This window comes from Barbus barbus (assembly GCF_936440315.1).
Source record: "Barbus barbus genome assembly, chromosome: 22".
Taxonomy (NCBI): Eukaryota; Metazoa; Chordata; class Actinopteri; order Cypriniformes; family Cyprinidae; genus Barbus; species Barbus barbus.
In genome coordinates, this window is record NC_136750.1 from 28,618,834 (window position 1) to 28,638,135 (window position 19,302).

Sequence of the window (19,302 nt, forward strand, 5' to 3'; positions counted from 1 at the left end):
CATTCACTTCAAAAGAGCAATGTTTTAAAGACGTTATGATTGCAATACATGGAGAATTTAGTAGCCTTGAACACATTTGAGTGTAATCTACCTGAAGATGTTAAACATAACCGTTACCAGCTGAATGCAGTTGGAATTATCAGCCTGTAAATCATGTTAACAGGAGAAGCTTTATGACAATGACAGTTGTGACGGCTGCTAAAAACAATTTGATTTTACTTTTAAGTTTATAAAGCAGTGTTTAATTGTAATGCAATTGCAAAATTATGGGGGGAAACCTTCTATAATATATTATATATACAATATAATGTTGTATTGGGTGATTTTGTATATTTGACTCCATGGCCCCCCCATTGCACAATATGTGACTTTCCCAGCTGTGGTATTTTCTGGAGAAGAATTAAGGAGCCGTGTATATGTACACACACTTGTACATTTATATATTTATATATATTCAACCACAATTTCTACCTTATGGAATGTTTTAGAGCTTGGTGCAAGTAGAAAAATGTACATGGAGTTTGTTACGTGATTTTCTAGGTGTGGAAATAATACGAACCCACTTTAAGTGGCCTTAACTACTATGTACTTTAAATTAATTTTTACAGTGCATTGTTGTGTACATGTTTTACAACATATATTTTTTAAAAACCTGCATGTAGTTACAACTCTTAATTACACTGTTGACCCATCCCTTAAACCTACTCGTACCACCAAACCTGTCCCTAACTATTTCCTGTATCCCACCTCGATAGCAGCAAAAGTGTTTTGCAATACAGTATGAACATAAGTATATTGTAGTTAAGGCCACTTAATATTGACCAATAACACTTAAAATGTAGTTAAATTACAATAACAAATCTTGATTTTTAGTTTATTTGAATGCTTTTAATTTTAATTAGTCGAAGTCATCTTTTATGTTGTCAAGTTGAGAACCACTGCTGTAGAGGTCATCATCTGCGTTTAGTTGAACATTACACTTGTTTCATTTTTAATGGCTATTAGTTCTTAGCCTGAAAAAAAGTGGGTTACACTTTATTATGAAGCTGTCCTTGTTACAGTGTAATTATACTTTAAGTACCGAGTAATATTAATTAACTACATGTACTGACTGTATGGTTAGAGTATGGCTTAGGGTTACTTGCATGTATTTATGCATAATTTATTATTATAGTAGTAAGTACATAAAACGCGTGTAACAAGGACGCCTTAAAATAAAGTGTTACTAAAAGTGCTATGATGATTAGAAGGATTACTATAGTTCTTTTATACATGATACAATGGTACTTTAATGGCACATGTCCAAAACAAACACGTTTAAACCACTATTTGTCTGTGGACTGTTGAATTAAAGCATTTAAGAACCATGCTTATTCTTGAAGCTAGAAGAGAATGCAGCAGTGTGTGTGTGTGTGTCATGGGTGGATCTTATAAAGTTACACACACACACACACCTGATTCACAGCCTGAGCTGCTGCTACCTGCGTGAACACCAGAAGTTTTAGCTGAAGATCATGAGTTTACCGGACTATAAATCGCCTGGGAAACAGTCGTCAGCACCTGTGCAGTCGGTAAAACAGAAAGAAACAATCACGTTCCAAAATAGAATCACATTGTAACATTTTCATCGTGAATGCTCTGTTTCATGTAACAGCTGTTCTGTGCTTCAGCTATTCTTTTGAATCCCCTGAGATGTATTTTTGTAAGATTAATTTATTTTTTTACAGATTATTATGTTTCTGTCATCTCGTGCTGTTCTCCGCCTGTAAAGCAAATACACGCGAGTTGTTGTTAACATCCTGTGCATGACTTACTACACGATACTTGTCCAGTAACAACAAACCTCTTACTTCCCAATAATACTGTATGCTTAAGGAGGAAGCTGGAGAAAGATTAAACAACTACAGTATTATCAAACCGAGATTAATAACATGATTTAAAAAAATTCAAATACTAAGAATGCGGTTTGTAACATTAATGGCAAGTTATGTCAACACATCTGCTGTATTTGCTACTTTCTTTAACTCCAAAGAGAACTCAGGGGCGTCATGCACTTATTATTTTTAAGGGGGCACAGGTGGGACACAGCAGTAGGCTTACGTTTTACTTAATTTCTCCTTTTTTTAGGCCATTCGAAATATTCCCAGTAATTAAACTGTAAGTAAATGCATTTTGCACCTTTATATATCATGTTAGTTCATCTATAACGGCCATGGGCAAATTAGCCTAATGTTCTATTAGGGTCATTCTAGGAAATGTCCATTATTCTGTCCCTAGCCTTTACAGAAATATTACACTTGAAAAAGGGTTACGATTTAAAATGGAACGATATGTAATTCTTTGAACCTTCTTGAGCCATCAATGTTGCAATGTTTGTTTTTTAATTAATTATATAGAATTCCAAGAACCACAAAACTGCTCATCCCCACAGCCATGTACAGAGAAATAGTGCTTTATTTTGAGATCCAAAACAGGTTTTTCTACCATTTAAAATACAATAATGTATTTATAACTATCAAATATATGATATAAATGACTAAAACTCCCCTGGAGTTGTGTCACTGGTGTTGCCGTTTAACAAAAATAGTTTATTTATGACATCACTTGACTTCCTTCTTCCTCTTTCCTGAAGATCTTTGAAGAAAGGCCCATGATAAGTCCACTGTCTGTTTTCAGAACAGAAATATTCTTATTTATCTCATGATTTCATATGAAGCTTTTAGTTGAAAGTTGCTTTATTGTTAGGGAATTGTAAAAAACTAGAATACAAATGGATTAAACTACTTAATTTAGTGAGTATACCATGATTGACAACATGGGGTTTGATACCTTGCCGCAGACATTTTGTAAAATGCTTCTTTTTTTTCTTTTTTTCATCACTGGTGTCACCTTCCTTATGGGTAAATAAATGCACAAAATATATATTTTTTATGTATATTCTTAAAGTCAAAAGGTAATCTAATATTGTGGTCTAAGTTTAAATGTTAGAAAAATAAATATATTTTAAGACATCTTGCCATACCAAAACTGGACATTTCTGTAGAATGACCCATTAACTATGCATAAAATTAGACTTTTCACCTAAATACCACATGGGTGCAGAGGTGGGTAGTAACGAGTTACAGGTACTTCATTACATTTACTTGAGTAAAATTTTTGGGTAACTAATAATTTTAGAGTAGGGGAGAGTGGGGACGGTTGCTACACTTGTTGCATTTCCTTTAGTTTTTCAGAGACTGTTTGCATTAGAAAGACAGAATTTGAATACAATAAAGCAACATCAGTCGGCTACTCACCCACATTGCTTTAACACGTGCACATATGATTATATACACACATTTTATACTTGAATAGACAAAGTCAAATGTTGCAACTGACCCCACAACAGGGGACGGTTGCAACAGTCCACAGGGGCAGTTGCAATATTCATTAAAATGTAATTAAAACCATTCTTAAATATGCAGTTTCTTTATTTTATTTGTGCATAGACATGGTCTTTAATAAGTTCAATTTGCTGTATTAAAAACAAAGAATAGTAAATGGAAGAAAAGAAATTCATGTAACAACCTTCTTGGTTAAATATTACAATACATTTGAAATACAAAATATGAATTTAATCAGAATCAAGAAACTAAAATTTAACAATAGCCTACTTCTGTTAACATCTGTGAAAGGTTACTGAACTAAGGCCAGTTGCATGCACTTAGTCACTGTCTTAAGAACTAGTTTGACCAACTAGCAGTTAACCAAGTGTTTCAATGTTGTGGTAAGGGACAGCATGTTGGGACTGTTGCAACAACATGCTGCAACTCTCCATACCCTTGACAGCGTGATAAAACTTGGTATAATAGCTTGACACAATATCTTTGACACATGCTAGCTCGTCGTCGTCGTCGGCATCCTTCCGTCTACGTGAGACGATGGTGTAGTTTCCAGAAACTTTTGTCCTATCTGCATTTCCTAGAGTGGCTGAAGAGACCAACTCTGGAATGGCAGTCTTTACCTCAAGTGCTGCAAGCGAAAGTTGAAGCCTGCTGGGGGTGTTTTCTCTATCCTTCCTCCTGGTTCTCTTCTGGGCGAGGTTTGCGTTTCTGGCCTCCTCAGCTTTCTGCTGAGAAAGCTGAGGAGCAATGGGCATGACGCCTCTGACAGAATTAAATGCATGGCGTTATTATTTCTATTATCGTACTGACATGCACATGATCACTACAGTACCATGGTTTTTAAACAAATGTTTCTTTCTATTAATTTTCCGAATTTATGGTAGTGTTATAAATAGTGCATATGGTGTGTAAATATAACAATCTTTGTTTTAATTTTAGTGTTTTTATACACACACACTATAGAGGATTAGAACAGAAGTAAATTATATAAATAATTAGAAATATTATATTTATAAATATAATACTAATTACAAAAAAGAATGCAAAAAAAATATTTTAATCAGATTTATACATTTACATTTACTCTATACATTTAAATCTTGTGTGTGTGTGTATGTATAGGTATATATTGTAATTATAAATCATGTAAAACATTAAAATATATAATATAGGATTACTAGGAATACATAGACTTACATGCATGTACACACACCTATATAAGCAATTTATATTTATACACAATATATATATATATATATATATATATATATATATATACGTATATTGTATGCACATTTGACATATTTGATTTAAATATTTTGAGATTTTTTTGTGTCCTTTTTTGTACTATTAATTATTAAGCGACTTATTGAATTATGTCTTATTTTGTTGTTTAGCTTGATTCAACAAGTTGCTTCAGTTCATGTTGGTCTTTAATTGTTCTTTACATCATTCCACCTTGGAGGAATGTCTCTTGTGTTGGTATCAATAATGCGGTCAGCATCTCTCAGAATTTCAATCAGCTATTCATATTAACTGTTAAAACCGACATGTTTTCTCTCTCCACAGAAATCCCAAGTTGTGCAGCTGAACATTGGAGGTCATGTCTTCAGCACCACGCTGGGAACCATCCGTAAATTCCCAAACTCCACACTGGCGGACCTGTTTAACGGATCAACCAAACGGATGGACTCTGAGGGCCGTCACTTCGTAGACCGCGATGGGACTTATTTCAGGAACATCCTCGAGTACCTCAGAATGGAGAAACTTCCTACTGAACACCTGCAGGAGGTGCATAAGGAGGCGCTTTACTACGACATCAAACCTCTTGTCAAAGCCATCGAGGAGACGCCGCAGTTCTTCGGAGAGACGGTCGGGAGACAGCAGTTCTTGGCCCGTGTGCCGAATTATCGAGAAAACCTGGAGGTGATTGTGCGGGTGGCCAGAGCCGAGGCCATCGCCTCACGCTACTCCAACATAATCGTGTGTGTTGTGAGGACAGAAGATGATTTAGCCAGATACAATGATGCTATTGACAGTCTCGGCACCCCGAGAGAATCTGTGGTGAGCTTTGGTCCGTGGAAAGCTCCCGCGTCAGTGGAAGATCTGTTAGATTGCATCAAAATGGACATAGAGGCCAAAGGATATAAAGTAAAGATCCAACCGCACAGCATAGACACAAGGTTTCTCTTTAAGAGCTATGACTTCTTCTATAAATTGATTTTCACTTGGTGGTGAAGAATTTGAGCCCCAATCTCATGACCTGAGGATTTAAAAAGTGAAGGAATGTTTTATATATTATATAATCAGCTTATCAAACAAATTCAACATTAACAGCTTCTGTTCCTTTAGCAGACCCACCTTGTCAATCATGTGCAATGGTGTTCTTATCTGTCAGTATCTGTTAAACCCTTGTTTAATATCGACTCAATATTGGCTTAAAATAGCTTCTGCACGGATGTGTCTTTATTTGGAATATTCTGGTTCGGGTTTTTATCAGCAGCATTTGTGGCATGCTTTGGATTACAACAGAATATTATTTTGACTAAATTGTGTGTACAGAAATACACTGAACATAATTTAGGTAAATGCATCGTTTTAGATGCTGCGGCCTTTAATTTGCTCTCAATTTGCCCTTCAAATCAGCTTTAGGTCTTTAGGGATGTTTTTGGCTTGTTAATTTGTCAACATCTGAGAATTGTACAATCTTATGCATTTTGTTGTGCATGCAACTTTTATGTATTTATTTGATGCTTTTATCCAAAGCAACTTGCATTGTATTCAAGGTATGCATTTTATCATGCTTCCCCAATGCATTATATAAGAATGTGGAAACATGTCCAATTCATATACCAACATTATAATCTCCCATTAACAGTGCAAAATAATATTAAGAAAGAATGATGTGCCATTTCCAGCAGAATTGCTGTTGTAGTATCGTATTATTTCATGTATGTTTAAATATATGTTTTTTGAATGTCAAAAATAAATTACGTTATTGTCTAATATTTACTGATTGATTTACGTGTTGCTTCTCGTCGCATTATTATTATAGCCACTTATATTTTATGGTATATGTTATAATTCTTTAAAAAATATCATCTCTAGTCACTGAAATGAGTGAAAGGTCAAGCTCAGCAAAAAAAGAGTCAAGAATATTTTTTTATACAAGAATTATCTCATTAAAATAGGCTGTTTCTGATATTATGACATTAAAAAAACACTTCCGTCCATCAGGTGTCGCTGTTCCGCGGCAAACTTCAGCCGCCGCTGAACAGCGAAGAAGAAGAGCGCCGCTTTAATAAACACAGCTATGGCAGCTCATCTGAAGAAACGAGTTTATGAGGAATTCTCTAAAGTTTCTCAGGTGAACACATAAAACACTGCATATACTGTTTATAAACTGTCATGTTACTGTGCTGGTCACAGAATATAATTATAATATTATAATGATAATTTTAGAATACAGGTAAAGCAGATGTAGCATTTAGCATAACTATTTTTGTAATAACAAAAGCCCATTTATGCATATTAGTTGTATTATTTAAAGTTTGTTGTAATCAGTGGTCAGTTGAAACACTTTTTAATGCACATATATGTTGTACTTATGATACATAAATGTCCCTTTTTGTCGTAATGTTTTCCATTTCTTTTATCTTTGGAGCCTGAGAACAATAACATCTCATTGCCAGCAGATGCTGTTAATATGCGTTTGATAAGTAAACTCTTGTTAGATTGTGAGCATGTACAACACAAATGAATCAGTCTCCAATAATAAGTGGTTGTGTTTGAGTGATATCAGTCTTTTCTCAATGTAATTGTAAGATTATTATGTTGTTGTTATTGTTTTTTGAACATGTGATCACCTCTTTTGCAGCAGGTGACTCTTGAGGAGGTTCCTGTGAAAAAGCTTCGACTGACCAAACCCAGTAAATCGGCCGCTCTTCACATTGACCTGTGCAAAGCCACCAGCCCCACAGATGCTCTGCAGTACCTGCTGCATTTCGCACGGAAACCTGTGGAGGCTGAGAGCGTGGAGGGGGTCGTGCGCATCCTGCTCGAGCATTACTACAAGGTATCGCAACACACAAGCTTCATGAAACATGCAAATTCATGTTCCTTTATACTGATATTGATTATTTACCACTCATAAATTGAAAAATGAGACACTTGCACATTTCAGTTTATGTGTGTATGATGTAAGTTCACGTATTACTTTTAATAACTGCGTCTTATGTGTTTGTGGTGATGTGGTCTACAGGAGTCAGATAACTCTGTCAGGCTGAAGATCGCTTCATTGTTGGGTTTATTATCAAAAACCCAGGGCTTTGCTCCAGACTGCGTAGTAGATGATGCTATAAACACCCTCAACAACGAAAGTAAGTCTTTGATTTAAAATTATAATGTAATATGACACTTAATATAAATGACTTTATCATTTAAACAATTGTTTTATTTATCGTTATACCTCAACAATAATAATAGCCCCAGATAGTTCACAAAAGTGTCTTTAGAAGATTTTTTTATAATAAAAAATGAAAAAAATTCCGACACATAAAATGCATTACTAAAACGTATTGTTTGTTATGGTAGAGCCAGTGAGAATCTGAACTACTGGCCAGTTAGGTCAGCAGAAAAACTCCTCACTACTGTCAAGCAATCAATGCGGTTAATTGTGTGTTGAAATTTGATTTTTCTAAGAATTTTGCCTGTGTTTTAGAGTCTCATCAGGTTCTGGCGCAGCTTCTGGACACGCTATTGATCATCGGCACTCAACTCCCAGACAAGATCGCTGTCATTCAGAGACTTATAGATGTGGCTTGCAAGGTGATTGTAATAACTAAGAAGAAATCTTCCATTCCTATAACACAGAAATCATACTTTTTGGCAGTAACAATGGTTGAAACTGATTTCATCAGCTATTTAACAGTTTTATATCATTCTGAATCAGATATATTATTATAAATGTTAAATATTTTACTTTCATATTTATCCGCAGCATCTCTCAAGCACTTATTTCGGAGTGAGGAATAAGTGTCTCCAGCTGCTGGGCTGTTTGGGGACGGTTGATATACCTCTCAGTAAAGAGACTGATGCAGGAGCCGGAGCACAAACATCACCTGGACGGGACGTGCAGAGTCTGATCAGCGACTACTTCCAGGACCAGGACCCTCGCGTCCGCACCGCCGCCATCAAAGCCATGGTACATGAACTCTAGAATAACGTCATGTTAAAATGCATTAAATGTGGCTTTTATTTACTTGCATTTCTTTAATTGACTTCAGTGTGTTTTTCTTTCTCCGATCAGCTGCAGCTAGATGAAAGAGGGATGAAAATTCAACAGACTATTTATAACCAGGTCAATATCAGCTGTAATAATCTTACACTACCGTTCAAAAGTTTAGGGTTCGTTTGTTTTTGAGAGCTGCTCACCAAGGCTGCATTTATTTGTTCAAAAGTACAGTAAAAATATTAGATATTATTATTTTTAATAACTGTTTTCTATGTGAATATATTGTAAAATGTAATTTATTTCTGTGATCAAAGCTGAATTTTCAGCATCATTACTCCAGTCTTTAGGGTCACGATCCTTCAGAAATCATTCTATTATGCTGATTTGTTGCTCAAGAAACATTTCTAAATACTATCAGTGTTGAAAACAGTTGTCCTGCTTCATATTTTTGTGGAACCCATTTTATTCAGGATTATTTAATAAATAAAAAATAGAAATAGATATCTTTTGTAACATAAATGTCTTCACTTTTAAACAATTTAATGCATCCTTGCTGTGTGGATTAGTTTCTCTAAAAAAAACTGAATGGTAATATATGTTTTAAATTTTGTATTCCTCTGAGCATGAGAATTACACACTTTCATATGTGTGTCTGATCCCCTGGACAGGCCTGTAAGCTCTTGAGTGATGATTATGAGCAGGTTCGTTCGGCAGCGGTGCAGATGGTTTGGGTTCTGAGCCAGATCTATCCTGAGAGGTAGAAACTCAATCTCTCCTGTATTTCTGAAGCCTTACTTTGTGTTTTGATATATGTGCCCATCCAGTCTTCAAGAGTAGGTAATGCTGACTGCAGCCATTGTGTACTTACTGTTTTTTTCCTTTCTAAGCATGAACTGTTTGAAACGGTTATTTCAATTCAAGAAACTCAAGAATGAAGTCTCTTAACATGGATTGAACATTAATTTGTCTTTATGCATTAACAGTATTGTTCCCATCCCCTCCTCCAATGAGGAGATCCGACTGGTGGACGACTCCTTCGGGAAGATCTGTCACATGGTCAGTGACGGCTCATGGGTAGTCAGAGTGCAAGCTGCAAAACTGCTGGTGAGTGTTGGCTGTTTGTAGCATAACCACATGATTCATTGACTCAACACTCACTTTTCCATCCAATTCTTTCACTCTTTCAGGGCTCAATGCATCAAGTCAGCCCTCATTTTCTGGAGCAGACTTTAGACAAGAAGCTGATGTCAGATCTCAGGGTATTTATACACAAAGCAAATGATGAAAAACATGCAAGAAACGTGAATTCAAGAACTTTTTAAAACATAATTCTCATTCTATCTCAGAGGAAACGTACTGCTCATGAACGAGCAAAAGAACTGTATGCTTCTGGAGAGTTCTCATCTGGACGGCGATGGGCCGATGATGCTCCTAAAGAGAGAGTCGACACTTCAGGTGTAAATCTCATCGACTCTGGAGCCTGTGGGGCTTTTGTTCACGGCTTGGAAGATGAGATGTACGGTATGTATTTCAAAACACTACCATTATTTATCTTTGAGGACATTTTAGCACTTAGTTATTAATTTGGTCTCACTTTTCACAGAGGTGCGTATTGCTGCAGTAGAAGCGCTATGTTCCCTCGCCCAATCCTCACCCAGCTTTGCTGAAAAGTGTCTTGACTTCCTGGTGGACATGTTTAATGATGAAATCGAGGAGGTGCGGCTACAGTCCATCCACGTGTTGCGGCAGATCTCGACTCACATCACGCTCAGAGAAGACCAGCTGGACACTGTCCTCGCAGTACTGGAGGTAGGCCACTGGTAAATGTGACAAAGTCTAAACCACTGAGCACAATGTAAACATGACTGCTGTACAGTTAATCAAAATACAACAAAATTGCAGTATGGCTTAGTGTGTTTATTAAATCACAAAAACTGCAATTTGATAATTTTATTAATTAAACAAACATATACTTTGTGTGTTTCAAGAGTGAAGCGTAGCGCTGAAACTTTTTGCTCTCTATTTTACAATGAAATATCACAATGGTAATATTTCTTAATTTGCTCAATTATAACAATAGCAATAACAATAATCCTAACAATAACAGCACCACCAACAATAATAATAATAGTTGTTATTATTTATTATTATTATTATTGTTGTTGTTATTATATGAATACTACTTTATTTTCTTTTTTTAAGGTGAATAATCACAATAGTAATATTTTATTTCATTGTAATGTTTTATATAGTAATAACAACTATAATGATAATAATAATAATAATTATTATTATTATTAGTAGTAGTAGTATATAGTCATTTAAATATAATCAAATGTTTTTTTTCTGGCTACAAACAAGCATTGCAAACCTAGTGCATTAATTTTTTAAATCACAATGTTTATCAGAAAAATTGCAATTAGACATTTCCCCAAATCATTCAGCCATAATATCAGACCAATTAATTGGCCATTCATTGCAGGACTCATCACGGGACATTCGCGAGGCCCTGCATGAGCTGCTCTGCTACACTAATGTGTCCACTAAAGAGTGCATCCAGCTGGCCCTCGTGGAACTCCTGAAGAACCTCACCAAGTACCCGACCGACCGCAACTCGGTCTGGAAGTGAGTTCCAGTGGCTGTTCCTGTCCTTTTTTTGCTGTCATCCAGCCCCATTCTCAGTATTATTTCTTTTTTTCCTCCTGCATTCCAGATGTTTGAAGTTCCTCGGTGCTCGACACCCGACCCTGGTGCTTCCGATTGTCCCTGAGCTCCTGAGCACACATCCGTATTTCGACACCCCAGAACCAGACATGGACGACCCTGCCTGTATCCTGCACATCTGACATGATTACATGTTATGATGTTAATGCATGTGACTTTTTACATAGCATTTGTGACCCTGGACCACAAAACCAAAAAAGTCTTAAAGCCTTAAGTAGCACGAGTATATTTGTAGCAATAGCCAACAATACATTGTATGGGTCAAAATTATTGATTTTTCTTGTATGCCAAAAATCATTAGGACATTAAGTAAAGATTCTGTTCCATGAAGATATTTTGTAAATTTCCTACCGCAAATATATCAAAACTTCATTTTTGATCAGTAATATGCATTGCTAAGAACTTCATCTGGACAACTTTAAAGGTGTTTTTCCCCAATATTTCGATTTTTTTTGCACCCTCAGATTCCAGATTTTCAAATAGTTGTATTTCGGCCGAATATTGTCCTATCACAACAAACCATACATCAATGGAAATATTATTTTAGCTTATTTTCAAAAAATGTATCATTATGACTGGTTTTGTGGTCCAGGGACACATTTACGTTTTAGACTTTTGTGAACAGCGACTTAAAATTGATGAATAATAATACAACATAAGCAATTTGCTTTGAATACTAAATGGCAGGAACGACATTGATCTTAATATTCAGGCTGAAATGCATTTCCAAACATCTGATTTCATGTGTTTATTTGCTGTTGGATAATTTCATGTTTCCCATCTATTCAGAGCTGTAGATATTCATGTGTCTGTGCAGAAGCTTGTTTTCCTGACCTGGGTTTGTTCAGACATCGCTGTTTTAGTTCTGGTCTTCAATGCAGCCAAATCCTGTCCCACCATGCCAGCACTGTTCTCGGATCACACGTTTCGGCACTACGCCTACCTGCGTGACAGCTTGTCCCACCTGGTACCACACCTCCGAGTGAGAAACCTGCCTGCGTACTTCATATCCAGCCTTTCACTTTTATTTAAGGATAATATACATTACCGTTCACAAGTTTTTTTTATTAATATTTTTGGAAGAAATTAATACTTTTTTCAGCAGTGATGCATTAAATTGATCAAAAGTGACAGTAAAGACATTGATCAAGTTAAAAAAATCCTGAGAAAATGTATTATGGTTTCCACAAAAAATATGAAGCAGCACAACTGTTTTCAACATTGATGATAATCAGAAATGTTTCTTGAGCAGCAAATTAGCATATTAGAGTGATTTCTGAAGGATCATGTGACACTGAAGACTGGAGTAATGATGCTGGAAATTCAGATTTGATCACAGGAATAAAATACATTTTACAATATATTCAATTTCAAGATTTTTATTGTATTTTGATAAAATTATTGCAGCCTTGGTGAGCAGAAGTGACTTCTTCCAAAAACAAAAATCGTCATTCTGTTATAGAAATTATCTTTCATACCTTTGGTGTTTGTCTCAGTTGCCGGGCAGAAAGCAAACTGCTAGTTCAGGTCTGGAGGCATCCGGCGTGGGATCAGGCAGCCTGGAGTCGGCACAGAACTTCCTTCAGGACAGCCTCATTCGGGTCAGCGCCCTTCAGAACCTGGAAACACCTGGTGCTCAGTATCTGCTGGAGTTTACCATCAGGTTCGAACCGTTAATGCACTACAACTACATTATTTTAAGGTCTTTTAATAAAGTGTTTGTTAAGATGATTTTGATTTGTGTCACATACAGAGATCTACAGCGGTTGGGGGAGCTGCAGACAGAGTTGGCCGGATCTGCGGATTTCTGTGCCACATACCTGCACTGCCAACTGCTGCTTACCAAGGTGAATACAAATATAATACACTGCTAGTGCTTCATTAGCACAACTCATGTTTTCTAAAGAAAATGTAAAAACCTAGTCACAATTATTGTTACTGAATATAATTACATACACTACCATTCAAAATTACCATTAATTCAACAAGGATGCATTAAATTGATTAGAAGTTACCTAAAAAACATTTATAATGGTACAAATGATTTTTATTTCAACTAAATGCTGTTCTTTTGAACGTTCTATATTTATCAAAGGGTTTCTAAAGGGTCATGTGACACTAAAACCTGGAGTAAAGAGGCTGAAAATTCAACTTTGCATCAGAAGAATAAATTACATTTTAAAACAGAAAGCAGTAATTTTAAATTATAATATCATCTCACAATATTACAGTTTTTTCTGTATTTTTGATCAACAAAAAAAGGAAAGGACGTGACGTGTGGCCAAGTATGGTGTCCCATACTTGAAATTTAACCCATGCAAGTGCACACACACAACAATGAGAAGTGAACAAACACACACACACTGTGAACACACACCCGGAGCAGTGGGCAGCCAATGCTGCGGCGCCTTGGGAGCAGTCGGGGGTTCGGTGCCTTGCTCAAGGGTTTAACCTCAGTCTTTTTTTGAGCGTGGAGAGAGAGAGCGCTGGACATTCACTCCTCCCACCTACAATCCCTGCTAGACTCGAACCCGCAACCTTCGGGTAACAAGTCCGACTCTCTAACCATTAGGCCACAACTGCCCCTAAATGCATCTTAGATGAGCATAAGAGACTTAAGTCATTAAAAAAGTGTACCTACCACAAACCTTGTAACTATAAGGCATATTATCCATAACTTTTATTTTTTCTTTTAAACATAGGCACTTCAGGAGAAGTTATGGACCATGGCTGTACCACTTTGTCTTAAACAGAACGCCAAAGTTTCAACAGCTGTTCGACAGGTATGTCCTACCGAAATTTATTTGAACCTGAGCCATCCCACCAAACTTTACCAAAAGTCATTTGTAATGTGTGACACATGGATGAGCCCCGGGGACAGATCCCCAGTGAAGACCTCCACTTAAATACAATAAAACTCCACTTAAAAATAAAAGAAAATAACTAAAAATATAATAAAATACCTAACTACATAATACTATTATTGTTAGAAATTGCAACAATATAAAATAGAAATAAATGCATTAAAAATTTTAATTAAAACAATTATCTCCTGGCCAGAGGAGAACTGGCCCCCCAACTGAGCCTCGTCTCTCCCAAGGTTTTTTTTTTCTCCATTCTGTCACAGAGGGAGTTTTGGTTCCTTGCTGCTGTCGCCTCTGGCTTGCTCAGTTGGGGACACTTTGATTTTTTTATTAGATTTTTGATCAATTTGATTTCACAGATACTATTTAAACTAAGCTGAGCTAGACAATGACATCTCTGAATTCAATAATGAAATGCCTTAACTGAAAATTGAGTGTTTAATTTTATTTTTATACATTACTGACACTCTATCCTCCAATTTGATACTGTTAAGTGCTTTGACACAATCTGTATTGTTAAAAGCGCTACATAAATAAAGGTGACTTGACTTGACAGATCCTGGATGAGACCTATAAGCTGGAGTTCTTGTACAGTGGTCTGGAGACGCAGCAGATCGCCTCTATTCACAACGTCCGGCTGCAGGCGAAAGCGTTACAGCTCATCCTGACGGCCCGATCCAAACGAGGGTCTGCACTTACTAATAAACTTTTATGATGCAATAAAATAAATAAAGTCTTGAAACTGATCATCTTTCTTCATCCAAATAACAGGGTTGACCGTGTACTTAGTGTTTGTGAGAAGTTCCTGCAGGATGTGGAGTCATTTCAGAGGTAAAAACAGTCAAAGATGATGTGTAATACATGCATAAGATCTCAATCTAAATGCAGTTATGTATGAAGAATCTCTGAATGTTCTTGTCTTTCCATTCTCAGGCTCTTCATGACAGAGTTGCCCCATTTTCAGGACAGTTTTGTGGAGAAACTCCTGGAGTTGATGCCCAGGCTGACGGCTTGCAAACCTCTAGATCTGGTTAAAATCCTTCAGACCACACTGCGGCAAAGCAGATTCATCCATCTCAAACTACCTGAGCAGGTTTGGGGATTCTGACACACAAGCTTTGGGAAGTTCTAGACTGTTTGTTCCCAAATGTTTGTTGGAATATCTCTTTTTCTGTTTGTTTTGGTTTGCCAGATCCACAGGGCGTCAGCGACAATTATTGAGCCGACAGGAGAATCAGACAACCCTTTGAAATTCACCACTGGTCTGGTAGTGGCGTTAGACATAGATGCTACTCTTGAACACGTACAAGATCCACATACAACTGTCAAAGTGCAGGTCAGAAGCTTTAACCTCATTTCTTTTCAGTGAAATAAAAAAAAACCAAAAAAAAAAAAACATTTGCCCATCCAATCAATTTCTGATTGATGCATTTAAATCCCAACCTATGCATGCTAAAGTCATAGGTTTGATTCCTATGAATGCATGAAATTATACAACTTTTACCTGAATGCATTCACTTTGGATAAAAGCATCTGCCAGTTGCTTGAATGTTAGTAATCCTTCATTGAAAACTGTTTTGTGCATAAAATGAGCCATTTTACATTTACCTTTACATTTAGTCATTTAGCACACACTTTTATCCAAAGCGACTTACAAACGAGGACAATGGAAGCAGTCAGAATCAACAAAAGCACAATGATATGCAAGTGCTATAACAAGTTAGCATAACGCATTTTGGCTTTAAATCCGTTTAATAAAATCTCTGTACAATTGATACACGTTATTCATTTTTCTTCATCGTCCCACAGGTTCTGTATCCAGATGGACAGTCTCACATAATCCACCCCAAACCTGGAGATTTCAGGACCCCAGGACCTGGAAGAGTGCGATTGATCACCCAGGTTTATCTCTCTCATTCTGCCTGGACAGGTACGTGTCCTTTCTGAAATGTGCCTTAATAGACACGTGCACATCAAGACATCAGTTGTATATTTTTGGTTGAGGATTATTATGCAGTAGCTATTCTTTGTATTTTGTCCTTGAATAAAATAATGTTGCAAACACCATGACAAATCCCTCTCTGCTGGCAGCGAACAGCATGAACCCTTCACAGTTCCACAGATATAAATAGAACTGTATCCAGTCCAACAAGGCATGAGTTATTTTATATCTGTGAGTGTCTGTGTGATCAGCAGAATACTGAGGCTGAATACATTTCTGCCTCAGAGAAAGTAGAAATAGATGTTTTCTTAAAAATTAATTTTCCTGTTTTTATAGACCCTTTTCACATTTCTAGGGTTTTCAGAAGCGCAAGTCATCATAGTTGTGTAATATAGTGGTGAACAGAAACTACAACAAATATAATTTTTGTATTTACACTTATAGCGAAAGAAAAAATCCACGATAGTATTTCTATGACTTTACAAAAAGAGGAAAAGGTCAGAAAAGAGAAAGAAGCTGTTGTTATAGAAACACTTTCTATAATTTAATGCCAATGTAAGAAGCCCCAAAGTATAGTATTATAAATGTGTGTGTATATATATAAAAAAAGAAAATATAAAGAACTTTTAATATTTAAGATGTTAATAACTGGAAATGCGGCATCACAGTCTGTGAGAAGGGTCCATTTTGCACAAGTCATCAGTGCTTGTTATTCAAAAGAAAAAAAAATTTAGGATTATGCTAACAAATTGCAGGAAGACATCACTAAAACGATTTTCATATACTACACCAACCAAAATACCTTGAAGTACCATGTAAATACCATGCTACTTTAACATGTACATTTCTATCATAGTAGTATCATATCATCTGATACCATTCCAGTCATTTTTATAAGAGAACAATCACAGCATAAAGTAGAATGTAATCTAAAGTGCATCACACATTTTTGTGTTCTTATTTTTTTGTTATTATGTTTAACTAAAATCATTAAAAAAAAACATTTAGTTAATTGAAAGTAAATAAACTCTACAGAAATAAAATAAAATGTAAAAAAAAAAACTTAAACTTATTTTATTTGAGCTAGTTGCCAATACAACATTTTTTATTTTAATTTAGTTTAACTTCATGTACTAAAATAACTAACTAAAACTGAAATAAAAATGAGTAAAAAATTATATAGACATTAAAAACGGGACAAAAAATGCAAAAAACAAACAAAAAAACTTTTAACTAAAATGAAAATGAAAACTATAATAGAATCTCATACTAAAATAACACTGGTGTTTTTACTTTCAGAGGCCTGTCAGATTGAGGTGCGGTTGCTTCTGGCCTACAGCTCCAGCAGCAGTAAACAATCTGCCTCTAAACCTGCGTGGAACGAGAGTATGGACGGCCTGCCCACCAGCGAGAGCTGCATCGAGGGCACAATCCACCTCAGCAAACCCGTCAAAGTCTTCATCATGCCCAAACCAGCTCGCCGCTGACCCGAGGAATCCAGACAGTATATATGTCAAAATAACAGCCAACACAAAATCAAGTGTTTTCACAATTATGTTTTATCTGAAATAAAAAAAAAATGTCATTTGTATCACTGGTGTGTGTGATAATGGGGTATTTTCGCAGCCTACATTCAAAGAATAATCATTTAATAATTATAAAGCAAATAACATTTTCACCAAAGGGAAAAAAAATCCTCCAGTAGTTTAGAGCACAAATTAAGAGGCATATACCAAGAAAACAATGTTCATTTGTAATGTAAGGCACTTTAAACAACCAATTAAATGAATTAGCTGGTTGTGTTATAATGATGTGCTCAGCAGGTGGAGTAGAAGACCCCGCCGACTTTAGCTCCCTGTCCCACCAGAGCATTATATTCTCTAACAGCCTGCTCGGTCTGAAACACCCTGACATCGACACCCTGCTTCTTCACATAATCTAGGGTGGATGGTGGCACCTGAAACATTAAACAAAAGCTGATTATCTTATTTAAAGTCATATTTGCTGAATTTGCTGAAAATTTTCACACCAAAACATCAGAACAGATTTGGAGAAATGTAGCATTCCATCACTTGTTCACCAATGGATGCTCTGCAGTGAATGGGTGCCGTCAGAATGAGAGTCTAAACAGCAGATAAAAACATCACAATAATACACACCACTCCAGTCCATCAATTAACATCCTGTGAAGCTAAAAGCTATGTGTATGTAAGAAAGAAATGCATTTCGATGTTTTAACTTTTAACTGTTGCTTCTGGCGAAAATATGAGACCATAATCCATAATAAAGCTTCCTCCAGTGAAAAACTCATCTTGTCTGAATCAGGAGAGAAATATGTACAGATTAAACACTATTTACTGGACTTTTTCACTGGAGGGATTATGGATTCATATTTTACCCAGAAGTGACGATTTGAAGTTAAAAACATCTTTTCTCTTCACAGTCATTAATTGATGGACTGGAGTGATTATAGTTATGTTTTTTTCAGCTGTTTGGACTCTGACGGCACCCATTCACTGCAGAGGTAGAGATAGTAATAAAACAATAAGTAGATGCATCTTGTTGCTATGCACTGAGAAATCAAAGAATGTAAATTATATTAGGCATTGCTGTAATGCAAAGGGTAAATGGCTCAAATGCATTGCAATGTTTATGACAATATCAAATTATAAGAAGATAATGTCAGGTTGAGGATGATTTTACAGTGTGATCTGGTGTTCATCTGTGCCGGTTTCACACCAGTCCCAGGCTCGGCTGCCACCCGGCCACACTTTACAGTCTTTGTAGGGTGTGGAGCAACCTTTGACCTTCATGTGGTCCCAGGATAAAGAAGCAATTTCTGGAGAAGACATGATCAGCTTTCCTGTAAGAGAGTGGAAGAGAAATCACATGCATTTATTAAGTACCATGCTATTTTTAATGTGCCATGTAAATACAATAGTACATGCATATGTTAAAATTCCAGTATTATGATATTACTATTTGGCATCATCAATGCACTTTGTTGTAAGTGATGCAACTTTTCTTTTTTTTACGTTGATTGGCTGCCGTTCAGTGACGTACAAAAAGCTGGAGTCAGCATGGCACTCATCCTCTTACTGACCTGCCACGACTTTTTATATATAACATATAAAATATTATTCAGAAGAATTGCAC

At 36.2% G+C, this 19,302-nt stretch overlaps 3 protein-coding genes across 4 annotated transcripts; 2 read left to right on the plus strand and 1 right to left on the minus strand.

Annotated features, from left to right (window-relative positions):
* The first annotated feature begins 1,444 nt into the window (after nt 1-1,444).
* On the plus strand, nt 1,445-6,387 carry LOC306842512 (BTB/POZ domain-containing protein KCTD14-like). Its single transcript, XM_079373433.1, has 2 exons — nt 1,445-1,571; nt 4,953-6,387. The coding sequence occupies exons 1-2, from the start codon at nt 1,515-1,517 to the stop codon at nt 5,619-5,621; spliced, it is 726 nt and encodes a 241-aa protein (XP_079229559.1). The 5' UTR covers nt 1,445-1,514; the 3' UTR covers nt 5,622-6,387.
* Nucleotides 6,388-6,649: 262 nt separating this feature from the next.
* On the plus strand, nt 6,650-17,742 carry LOC306888747 (integrator complex subunit 4-like). Of its 2 annotated transcripts, none has more exons than XM_079447176.1 (23): nt 6,650-6,750; nt 7,261-7,458; nt 7,645-7,762; nt 8,104-8,210; nt 8,383-8,586; nt 8,692-8,742; nt 9,285-9,373; nt 9,600-9,720; nt 9,804-9,875; nt 9,963-10,137; nt 10,220-10,425; nt 11,099-11,241; nt 11,330-11,445; nt 12,189-12,322; nt 12,837-13,003; nt 13,094-13,187; nt 14,043-14,123; nt 14,761-14,891; nt 14,976-15,035; nt 15,138-15,297; nt 15,397-15,540; nt 16,014-16,134; nt 17,446-17,742. In XM_079447176.1, the coding sequence occupies exons 1-23, from the start codon at nt 6,697-6,699 to the stop codon at nt 17,631-17,633; spliced, it is 2,934 nt and encodes a 977-aa protein (XP_079303302.1). In that variant the 5' UTR covers nt 6,650-6,696; the 3' UTR covers nt 17,634-17,742. The 2 variants fall into 2 exon arrangements, with proteins under 2 accessions (XP_079303302.1, XP_079303303.1); XM_079447177.1 differs by having other exon boundaries at nt 7,264-7,458.
* Nucleotides 17,743-17,962: 220 nt separating this feature from the next.
* Nucleotides 17,963-18,998, minus strand: LOC306888710 (mth938 domain-containing protein-like; the record flags this gene model as incomplete). The annotated part of the gene is made up of 3 exons (XM_079447121.1): nt 17,963-18,103; nt 18,656-18,662; nt 18,850-18,998. The coding sequence occupies 3 exons, from the start codon at nt 18,996-18,998 to the stop codon at nt 17,963-17,965; spliced, it is 297 nt and encodes a 98-aa protein (XP_079303247.1).
* Nucleotides 18,999-19,302: the final 304 nt, after the last annotated feature.

What these genes read in the sequence shown, in the direction of transcription:
- LOC306888747 (XM_079447176.1), top strand. Translation starts at nt 6,697, where the DNA reads ATGGCAGCTCATCTGAAGAAACGAGTTTATGAGGAATTCTCTAAAGTT. An exon ending in CTTGGAAGATGAGATGTACG is followed by an intron (nt 10,138 to 10,219) that starts GTATGTATTTCA and finishes CACTTTTCACAG; the next exon opens with AGGTGCGTATTGCTGCAGTA. An exon ending in ATCTCAAACTACCTGAGCAG is followed by an intron (nt 15,298 to 15,396) that starts GTTTGGGGATTC and finishes TTGGTTTGCCAG; the next exon opens with ATCCACAGGGCGTCAGCGAC.
- LOC306842512 (XM_079373433.1), top strand. Translation starts at nt 1,515, where the DNA reads ATGAGTTTACCGGACTATAAATCGCCTGGGAAACAGTCGTCAGCACCT. An exon ending in CGTCAGCACCTGTGCAGTCG is followed by an intron (nt 1,572 to 4,952) that starts GTAAAACAGAAA and finishes CTCTCTCCACAG; the next exon opens with AAATCCCAAGTTGTGCAGCT.